This window comes from Amblyraja radiata, chromosome 32 (assembly GCF_010909765.2).
Source record: "Amblyraja radiata isolate CabotCenter1 chromosome 32, sAmbRad1.1.pri, whole genome shotgun sequence".
Taxonomy (NCBI): domain Eukaryota; kingdom Metazoa; phylum Chordata; class Chondrichthyes; order Rajiformes; family Rajidae; genus Amblyraja; species Amblyraja radiata.
Window position 1 is genome coordinate 11,214,180 of NC_045987.1, and position 11,840 is coordinate 11,226,019.

The following is an 11,840-nucleotide window of genomic DNA, read 5'->3' on the forward strand; positions in this document are numbered from 1 at the left end:
TGTGGTGGGCTGACATCCCAGTATTTGCTGCCCTTCCTCAGAATCTGCAATGTTTACAGAATTCCGTTGCGCATGCAACATTTTAATTAATTGGAAAATATTTCAAGCCTTGTATAAAATATCTACAGATGGAAAGATCCTCAAGTCTGCTGAAATTCAGCAGCTTCCACAGTGGCTGCCCAGTGGTTAGAATCTGGTGGAGGATGATTAACAAAGTATCTGCAAAATTCCAAGTTTGCCAGAAGAAGTAGTTGACTCAAGTATAATAACAAATTAAAAAGACATTTGGACGTGTACATGGATAGGAAAGGTTTGGAAGGGTATGCATTTAGTTTGGAAATACAGCATGGTAACTGGCCCTTCGGCCCACCGAGATCTCACTGACCAATGATTACCTGTACACTAGTCTATCCTACACATTCGGGACAGTTTACCAAGGTAAATTTTAACCTACAAACCCACCTGTCTTTGGAATGTGGGAGGAAACCAGAGTACCAGGAGAAAGCCCACGCAGTCTCACGGAGAACGTACAAACTCCGTACAGACAGCATCTGTAGTTAGGATCGAACCTGGATCTCTGGCACTGCAAGGCAGCAACTCAACCACTGCATCACTGGGTCAACCAAGGACAAACGGAATTAGTTGGGCATCTTGATTGGCATGGTTGAGTCGGGCCTGTTTCCGTGATGTATGACTCTGTGACTCTACGGTGCTGTTATGATCTGCTGTGTCCTGTATCATCAGGGTGCGGAGAAGCTTAATAACTTGACTCCATGCTACCTCTGGACATAATGGTCTGACTAAGCACTAACAGTAAAATGGCAGTCAGTAGCCATGGCAAGCATGGAAGTCATGACTTTGACCTTCCATGTTATATGTATGGACAGTATTCGACTGACTTCGGAAGTCCTGTACGTGGAATCTGGAAAAGGCAATTAGAACATTGTCCATCGCAAACTCCACAACAAGTACAACAGAGACAGGCACCAGGCTGGACCTAACGACCTGGCTGGATTTGGCAAGTTTGACAGTCCACTTTACTGGAGTTGCTGTGGTAAAGATTGATAAATGTGAATGTGATTGATCAAAGAAAATTATGGAAAGCAGAACAAGCAACACAGGATGTTCCTACTTGGTGAGATTGATGAATGTAAGATATAGGTAACGTCTTGTTCCATTGCCCCCCGAACCCTACATATGGAGACATTGAACAAACTATGATGAAAATTCATTGACCCAGAATGTTAACTCTGTTTCCTGCTCCACAAATGTTGCCTAATCTGGCGAGTATTTCCACTATTACGGATATCTGGCATGTGCAGGATTATTTTATGAATTACCTGCATTCAGTGGGGGAAGTGAATGTGTATGTGGGGAACATTGGCTGATAAAATAAAACTGGTAGAATAGATGTTATCTTTCAAAGTTCCAGAGCAATTTATTACGAGCAGACATTGGATTAGATAGTAATTAATGCTTCCTGTAAATTCAGAAGTTTGGATGAACATCACAACACAATTAAAGCCACGTTGGCCTTTCGATAAATGCATTTGAATTCATCCAAATAAATAATTTTAAATGCACCCGGGAAATGTTCTTAGAATATGGAGCAATTTTCCAAGTACAAAGGCTTTCCCTAATCATGATCATGGCACTCATAAGTAACAGTACCACTGATATGTTGTAGAACAGAATAAATACAAGGGCTTCAAAGTTCGATAAATCTGCGTCTTTATAAATGTAAATGGGTCGCAATCAACAGAAAGCATTATTTGATTGATTATATTGTCGCTGTCAATAATACTCACTGTGAATTACAAATCTGACATGCTGTCTGAAGCTGTGAACAAGGTAGGTCCTGTGAACAAGGCAGACCCCTGCCAAGTTACTTGAGCCTTCAATATCTCATTCCCACCTCAGGACGCTCCCCAGCTGCGGCAAGGGTAAGTAGAGCTGCCATTCAAACTAATCCAGCCATTCTCAGAGGTGACATTTTGTCCTTAAACTCTTGTATTCCTATCTCCTTTAATTTATTAAACTGCGTTGAGCACTGTTCTATCTGATCCAGACTTGACAAGTTGGAAAGAAAGAAAGAAAGGCAAAGAAAGGAAAAGACTTTCATTTATGAAGTGGTTTTGTGGCAAATGAAATATTTTGGAAAGGTAACCGCTGCTGGAATGCAGGGATTGTAGTGGCCACATTGTGCAACATTGGACCACACAAACAGCAATGAACTAATCGGGCCATTTTTTTAAAGATCTGGCTTAGGGACAAAAATTAGCGGAGACGTTGTGGACAATTGGGCTAAAACTTTTTATCCTCTGTGCCATTTATCTTCATCCATAGGCTTAATTGTCCTGAAGTCAACCAATAATGTAGGACTTTTCCCTGGACCTGTTACTCTACAATGCTGGAAACTATATTCTGCATTCTGCTATCTTTCTCTTTGCTCTACCTATAGTACTTGCGTTTGGCATGACTGTATTCATGTATAATATTATCAGATTTGATTGGATAGCACACAAACAAAAGAGTTTCACTGTACCTCGGTACATATGACAATAATAAACCTAAACAATAAACCATTATGAATTTAACTTTGTTTTGTAGTAACCATATAACCATACAACCATATAACAATTACAGCACGGAAACAGGCCATCTCGGCCCTTCTAGTCCATGCCGAACACTTACTCTCCCCTAGTCCCATCTACCTGCACTCAGACCATAACTCTCCATTCCTTTCCCGTCCATATACCTATCCAATTTATTTTTAAATGATAAAATCGAACCTGCCTCCACCACTTCCACTGGAAGCTCATTCCACACAGCTACCACTCTCTGAGTAAAGAAGTTCCCCCTCATGTTACCCCTAAACTTCTGTCCGTTAATTCTCAATTCATGTCCTCTTGCTTGAATCTTCCCTACTCTGAATGGGAAAAGCTTATCCACATCAACTTTGTCTATCCCTCTCATCATTTTAAAGACCTCTATCAAGTCCCCCCTTAACCTTCTGCGCTGCAAAGAATAAAGACCTAACTTGTTCAACCTTTCTAGGACTATTAGTCTTGAGCCTTGAGTAATATTAGTCTTGAGCCTTTGCCTGTCATGCTGAGAGATGTAGCAACCAATTTAATCAAACTCGGATGAATTGCCAGCTCCAGTGTTCCATGCTTTCATCTCCCTGTATCAGTTGGAGAGCAGACTAGTCCCAGTGTAAAACATCGACAGGCACATCTATTCATCAATGCGTGAGCAGATACAGTAGATTCTTGTTGCATCGACATTTCTTATTGACAAAGTGAATTAAGCCCAAACTCCTCTTGATACCCTATGGGGTGCTTTGACAGTGTGACCCAAAAGCAACAATAATCCTCGTATGACTTGCAGTATGGCAGGAATATTAAACCAGCAATGGGCCTCTTCCTTAAGCAGTGAGTTAAGGGCAGACGTTTTGCCAATGAAGCAAATGAATCAATTAATCAGTCACAAATAATTGTTTGACAAATAGAATTTGTCACCTTTGCCATCAGGAAGAAGGTACAGGAGCCTGAAAACTGTAACCACCAGGTTCAGGAACAGCTTCTTCCCTACAGCCATCAGGCTATTAAACAACAACGAATAAGCTCTGAGCTCTGAACTGCAAAATACTATTATTATTATTGCACTATATTTGTTATTTATTGAACTTTTTCTTTTTTTTCTCTTCCCCATTATGTACTATGTTTATATATTCACATATTCTGTTGTGCTGCAGCAAGTAAGAATTTATTTGTCCCATCTGGGACATATGACAATAAAACATTCTTGACTCTTGAGAATTGAACAAAATAAAAGATTTTCTACCTCCATGTTTGTAAAGCATATTTGCCAACAGCTACAGTTGAGTCAGTGATGTAAACTCTGTTCTATGCTTTCCATGCTCCAAACCTTTGGACACTTTGAAGTACCCAGCTCCTTCCACTACCTCTCCCTAAACCTGCAGTCCACTGGTGACAATTGTATCTGGTCAGGCGAATTTCCTGGAAGTTCTTGAACTCTGTGAAGCTTCAATTCACATAAACTTCATCTCTTTGTACCATCATAGCTTCCTAAATTCCACAGTACTTCTTATATGGGGAAACAAGGAGCTGCAGATGCTGGAATCTTGAGCAACGCACTAAGTGTTGGAAGAACTCAGCGCATCAGGCAGCATCTGGGGATGGAATGGAATGTTGTCTGTATATTCCCTCCACAGATGCTGCCTGACCCATTGAGTTACTCCAGCACTTTGCCTATTGCTCAGCATTTCTTGCATGTTTTGAGAAGATGTACACGCTAGAATTTAGAATTTCGGCTTGTACACGCTAGAATTTAGAAGATTGAGGGGGGATCTTATAGAAACTTACAAAATTCTTAAGGGGTTGGACAGGCCAGATGCAGGAAGATTATTCCCGATGTTGGAGAAGTCCAGAACAAGGGGTCACAGTTTAAGGATAAGAGGGAAGTCTTTTAGGACCGAGATGAGAAAATCATTTTTTACACAGAGAGTGGTGAATCTGTGGAATTCTCTGCCACAGATGGTAGTTGAGGCCAGTTCATTGGCTATATTTAAGAGGGAGTTAGATGTGGCCCGTGTGGCTAAAGGGATAAGGGGGTATGGAGAGAAGGCAGGTATGGGATACTGAGTTGGATGATCAGCCATGATCATATTGAATGGCAGTACAGGCTCGAAGGGCCGAATGGTTTTACTTTCCTTGTAATTTCAACATATTACTTGCAGAAGAAGAACAACCTATTTCACCATCCACTAATACTTCCAAAAGATTAAATCTCTATTCATTTACAGATCACAAAGGCAGCCAAAAGAAAATAGATTCTGGAAGAGAATCTTCATGGTGTTGAAATGGGTCAAGAGGAACACACAGGAAACTTACCGCTGCCATCTGAAGGCCCCCAGAATGACCAACTGAACCGGGCAAAACAGCAGTGGAAGACTGTTATGTCCAGGAACAAAGTGGTACACACTGCTTGGTTCATCACAGGTACTAACCTCCCCATACTATGGAAAGGATTTTTAGGATCTTTTAGAATAAAAGGATGTACCTTTAGAAAGATGAGGAATTTCTTTAGTCAGTGAGTGGTGAATCTGTGGAAGTCAGTGCCACAGATGGCTGTGGAGGCTGTCATTGAGTATTTTAAGCCAGAGATTGACGGGTTCTTGCTTAGTAAGGGTGTAAAAGGTTACGGGATGAAGGCAGGAGAATGGTGTTGAGAGGGGGATGATAGATCAGCCATGATTGAATGGTGGAGTAGACTCCAAGCCAAATGGCCTACTGCTGGTCCTATGACTTATGAACTTATGAGTCACATAAACGGCAGGCAATATCATCACAGACCAACATCACCCTGACCATGTGCTCATTTCACTATTACCATTGGGAAGAAGGGACAGGAGTCTGAGAACCATAACCTCTAGGATCAGGAACAACTTCTTCCCATCAACCATCAGGCTCTTGAACACTTAATTCTCCTTCCCATTCCCACACAGACCTTTCTGTCTTAGGTCTCCTCCATTGTCAGAGTGAGGCTAAATGCAAATTGGAGGAACAGCATCTCATATTTCGCTTGGGCAGCTTACAGCCCAGTGGTATGAATATTGATTTCTCTAACTTCAAGTAACCATGGCATTCTCTCTCTCTCTCTATCTCTCCCTCACCCAGGTCGCACCAGCTTCTCGTTCTCACCCAACAAACAGCTAACAATGACCTGTTTCCTTTATCATCGTTCCTTATTTGCCTATCTTTCATTCATTGTTCTTTATCTCTCTACATCATCGTCTATATCTCTCGTTTCCCTTATCCCTAACCAGTCTGAAGAAGTGTCTCCCCCCAAAACGTCACCCATTCCTTCTCTCCAGAGATGCTGCCCGTCCCGCTGAGTTACTCCAGCTTTTTATGTCTATCTTTGGTTTAAACCAGCATCTGCAGTTCCTTCCTACACTAACCTCAGCAATTATGATCTTCTCTAGTTTGTGTCTTTGGTTGCACCATGGGCTTTGGGTTTTATTTTTGCACTATTATGGTTACCTAGTATGATGATGATTAATTTGTTACTTGACTATTATATACTAACTATATATTGTTACATTATAACAGGCCTGTTAAGCTGCAGCAAGTATGAATTTCACTGTATGCCAGTACATATGACAATTAATACTCTTGCATCTTGATTCTTGCCAATTCACCTCCTGTGCTGTTTAGCCTACCACCAGATCTCTATGAAGCAGATCCCCCATTCAATTGTTTTGCATTTTCTCCTAGCAGTTTGTTGCTAAATGGGGTTCCAAACTCGTGAAAAAAGGGTGAACAGGAATGATTGTTTCATTTTATAAAAATGTTACTTCTACAAACTCCCTCTTGGGAGTGTTTGTGACTGTTCAGTACTTTTTCTCCTGCTGCGCACAGATATCATTGGGAGTGTAAGCACAAACAGTGGAACAACATTTTGCCTCGATAAATTATTGATGAGAAAGAATCATTTCATATTTCAAGCTGTGCACAAGGTGATTATTAATTAAATTCTTCAGCATCACCCTTGCCTGATAGGAACATATTGAGGAGGTTAATTATTCATCATGACCTGTATTTTTTCAACGCAGTTGAAAGTCAAGCAAAGAACAAGAACAGTTAACATTATATCACCTTTAACACTGTGAGCTATTGCGATTTCCCCCTCACAAGAACATAATCAGACCAAATTTTAACTGAGCCAACTTGGGTGTTAAAGTTAATTTTAAGATGGGAGGAAAATCGAATGTTTTGGCGAGATAATTCATGAACACAGAGTATAACATCCTAGTCTGTGAATCTTCAAAAAATTATTTGGAATAATATTAAACACTGTTTGACTGTTGGAACAATGTTGAAGCTAAGCCCTCTTTCATTATATATAAATTAAATCATATTTCAGCCTTAAATATTAATGACCAGGATACTGACTAAAGTTGGCATAATTCCAAGTGCAAGTCAGGATATTCTATTCAAGTTAGTGGAAGCAACATCTGTTCTGGAGGATGCTGCCGTTCCGTCTCATAGTAACATCACTCACACAGAACATAGAAAAGTACAGCATAGGTACAGGGGCTTTGGCCCACAATGTCTGGGCCGAGCATTGTGCCAAAATAAACTTGTCCCATTTGCTGCATGGGGTCCACATCCCACCATTGCTTGCTTATCAATGGGCCTATCTAAACGCCTCTTAAATACACCTAACTTAACTGCATCCACCAACACCTCCTGGCAGCGTGTTCCAGGCACCCACCTGGGCCTGTGTCGGAACTTGCCATGCACATCTCCTTTAAACTTTGCCCCTCTTAATGTAAAGCTGTGCCCTCTAGTCTTTGACATTTCGACTCTGGGATAAAGGTTCTGACTGTCAACCCTATCTACGCACGCCTCTCATAATTTTATAGACTTCTCTTGGGTCTCCTCTCAACCTCCAGTGTTCTGGAGAAAACAATCCAAGTTTGTCCAACCCCTCCTTGTAGCTAATACCCTATTACCTTCTGTGTTTGGGGCTTCTTCCTGGGCCAAGTGCAGCATCTTCTTCAAAGCCTATTCAGTAGAAAAATAAATAGAAAGAATAAATAAGCATGCACCTGGTGTCGTTCCACCCCACATGATACGAGGCAGGAGGCACTTGAGACTAAACCAACTCCACTGCTGTTTTCTACCTTACCATGTCTCTTGGATGGAAGACCATCAATACATAATTTTGGGCAGCGTGGTGGCACAGCTGGCAGAGTCACTGCCTCACAGCTCCATAAACCTGGATTTGATCCTGACCCCTGGTAGTGTCTGTGTGGAGTTTGCATGTTCTCCCTGTGACTGCATGGGTTTACTCCAGGTACTCTAGTTTCCTCCCAGATCCTAAAGACGTAACGGTTGGTAGTTTAATTGACCTCTGAAAATTGCTGCGGTTGTGTGGGTAAGTGGTAGAATTCGGGAGAGTTGATGGGAATTTTACGGAGAATAGAATGGGATTAGTGTGGGATCAGTTCAAGGGTGTCTATGCTATGTGTCTGCTTGTGTTGATCCTTGTGGCTCACATCTAGTGATTCACATAGAGTGGTGAATCTCTGGAATTCTCTGCCACAGAATGTAGTTGAGGCCAGTTCATTGGCTATATTTAAGAGGGAGTTAGATGTGGCCCTTGTGGCTAAGGGGATCAGGGGGTATGGAGAGAAGGCAGGTACGGGATACTGAGTTGGATGATCAGCCATGATCATATTGAATGGCGGTGCAGGCTCGAAGGGCCGAATGGCCTACTCCTGCACCTAATTTCTATGTTTCTATGTTTCTATTATGTCCTCTCATACACCCAGACTGCTGTAGGTTGTGAAACAATTTTGACAAACCTTTCATTTGAAACAAGTTGAACATAATAGACCAAATAGCTTCTCTCTTTGAATTTATGATGCCACCAATGAGGGGTTTTCATTATGTGTGGACCCTGCGGCATTTTCTTTGGTGCAGGAAACTTTAATGTAATTGCTGAATATTATGAAGACATTTGATTCGTTCAGTTGTATTTCTTCATGACAGTAATGTAGGGCACCTCACGTGCCAATTCAGTGGTTCCCCCTCCATTGTGTTGAATACATCAACATCCTCATGGAACCCTCATCCTAACCCGCCTCACCTGTATCCTTTTATCATTTGCCAGGCTTTGTTCCCTACCCATCTCTCTTTTCAGCTGTATCTCTCCCCCCCCCCCCTCCTTTTTACAAACTGTCTGAATAAAGTTGTCAACCCGAAAACGTTCCCTCCAATGATTGTGCCTGACCCACTGCGTTCCTCCAACACTTGGTGCTGTGCTAGAAGTTCAATGCATGGCACTCACGGGCATTAGCAGCAGCACTGTGTTCACCCACTATCTGTGGCTTCATGATCTCTGCCACTACTGACTGCGCAGTTGCCCAATGTTGATCCAATGAGGCGTGCAGGACAAAATGCCAGAAGTTCCAAGAACCCACAACACGGAACTCCACTTATAATTAGCAGCAGAGGCAGTGTGTTACAGACAGAGCTAACCAACACCATGACCCATGAACCAGGTCAAAGCTCTGTAGTTCTTTCAAACCTGGTTGTGTATTGTAGCAGATAGATGGAGGGTAGAACAAGTACAGTGCAGGAAGTTGTCTCAATAGCCATCAGTTTCTGTTGGAGCAAAACTTTGATTGTAAGGACATTTGGCATGTTTCTTCAGAAAACTAAGGAAATTTGGAATTTCTGCAAAGATTCTTCCCAATTTCTACAGATGCACTGTCGAAAGCATCCTGCTCAAATGCATTGCAGTTTGGGTTGCCAACTGGTTTGGCCGGGGCCACAAAATTTGCATTGAGTTGTGGATACAGCCCAGGTGAACACACAAACCAGCCTCCTCTCCCTCCACCCCACCCTCCCATCAATTGCATCTGCACTTCATGCTGCCTTGGGAAAGTAGTTAACATAATCAAAGGTCACTCACACCCAAGTCGTTCTCTCTGTTCCCCTCTCCCTTCGGGCATAAGACACAAAAGCTTCAAAGCAATTGCAATCAGATTCAAGGACAGCCTCTTCCCTGCTGCTGCCAGGTTCTTGAATAGGCCACTTGTATGCTAAGAATATATTATTGACCTCCCAATCTACCTTGTCATAGCTTTGCACTTTTTTCTATCTGAACTTTCTCTGTCATGCTATATTCTGCACTATTTCTTTTCTCTTTTTGCACTACTAAGTGGATTTAAGAGAGAGTTAGAGGATTTAAGAGAGATAGAGCTCTAGGGGCTAGTGAAGTCAAGGGATATGGGGAGAAGGCAGGCACGGGTTATTGATAGGGGACTATCAGCCATGATCACAATGAATGGCAGTGCTGGCTCAAAGGGCCGAATGGCCTCCTCCTGCACCTATTATCTAAGTTTCTATGTTTCTACTAGTTGTACTCATGTATGGTATGATTTGTTTGGATACCACACAAGGAACAGTTTTCACAGTATCTAAATTCAGGTGACATTGGTAAGCCAGTAGCAAAGCCAAGACCAATTCTCGGCTAAAAACCACCATGATCATTTTGTGACTTCATGAACTGCCACCAGCAAATTTGCAAAAGTCCATCACAATTTAATGCTTATTAAGATGCTGTTTTAGATAAACAAAAGTAGATTTTGTAAAAGATTTTGTAAAAGCCCCTCCCATATCTCACTGACCTCTTCTCCCTCTACCAACCCTCACGGTCCCTCAGATCCACATCAGCCGGTCTCCTCTCCATCCACAAGTCCAACCTCCGCAGTTTTGGGGATAGAGCCTTCTCCGGGGCAGCTCCCAGGCTCTGGAACTCCCTCCCCCAACTGATCCGCAATTCCGTGTCCCTCACCATCTTCCAGTCCCGCCTCAAGACCCATCTCTTCACCTCTACCTATCCTTAGCCCCACGTCTCCCTCCCTTTTCATCTGTGCATGAATTGCCTCATATTGTGTTTTGAATTGAATTCTGTCTTTAATTTGTGTACTAGTCATGTCTCTATTATTTATTTCATTCCCCTTACATGTTTTTCCTCTACCTGCTAAATTTTTGTAAGGTGTCCTTGAGACTCTTGAAAGGCGCCCATAAATAAAATTTATTATTATTATTATTATTATTTACCTGGTACTTTTGAAAGGTTAAAACATTCCAAGGTGTTTCACAAGAATGGGGAAACTGGCAAATTTGCCACCAAGCAATACTATATAATCAAAGATTATGACAAAATCCCAAGTCTTAAGAAGTTGAGAGGCAGGGAGGTTGCGGGAGGTATTTCCAAAGTTTATTGAACTGCCAATTTGCAAGTCTTCCAAGAGCTGACTGATTAAAATGGGGAGGTGCCAAGTCTTGTGCTTTGAGGGGTAGTGGATGGAGGCAAGGAATCTGTAATTATTGTTTGAACTACCTGAAGAACTCAAGCCACAACTCGAACCTCAATGGTTCACATAACCCCCATAAGTGAAGTGAGTGGAAATAGCAAATTGACGGTGGAAGTTTCACAACATAAATGGCTGGGGATGGGGTCTGTGCAGCTAAAGCCATCGTGTGCATGACAGGAGCTGTCCGCAGATGCAACCCACCAGCATTATGGGGAGCAAAACACAAAGTGCTCAAGGAAAGCAATTGGTCAGGCAGCATCTGAGGAGGGAATGGACAGATGACTTCTTCAGACTCCACTGACGAATCTCCTCAAAGTAATCTGCAGTTCCTTGTGTCTCCAGCATTATGGTGAGTCTGTGCTCTGTGTTATTTTGTGTTATTTTTTCTGTAGCTTCTTTTCGTAATGTGGACCTAATTTCTTTGTGAGGGAGGCATGTCCATCTCGGTCTCAAGAAGATGGGTGTGAATACAGCCCACCTACAACATGCCTGACATCAATCCATTCATTGATTCTGTCCTCCTTGCCCTCAACACCTGGCAATCTGCAGGCAAACAGAGCAGCCAATTTGCGCACATTGAAGTACCTTAAAACTACACTGGAGAAACAGGTCAGCTATTTCCAGAGGCTGCTGATTGAAGGCACCATGTTCACCAGCACTGTTTAGCCTAATCTATAAAGTCTACTTGATTAACTTCCCTGTCACTGAAGAACAGCGCATCTAACCATGCATCAAACCAATGGGGGGGACATATCCCCTTGGACACGGACTTCAGAATGGGAACAAAAGTGAGAGCAATCGTCTGATTCTCACATCTTCACGATAGATCCAAATCCAGTTCTAACTGTTAACTCTGTTCACCTTAGCTCGCAAAAATTACCAACTGTAGTGATGAATTGCTTCATTTCACAGATTAGTA

The 11,840-nt window shown here is 42.3% G+C and overlaps 1 protein-coding gene across 1 annotated transcript in view; it reads right to left on the reverse strand.

Annotated features, from left to right (window-relative positions):
* The window catches only part of LOC116990805 (xenotropic and polytropic retrovirus receptor 1 homolog), a 48,530-nt gene that overhangs the window by 34,951 nt on the left and 1,739 nt on the right, over positions 1 to 11,840 (reverse strand). The window contains exon 2 of the mRNA XM_033048786.1: positions 7,544 to 7,595. Within this exon, the coding sequence (XP_032904677.1) occupies positions 7,544 to 7,595 (52 nt within the window). The remainder of the gene's footprint in view (positions 1 to 7,543; positions 7,596 to 11,840) is intronic.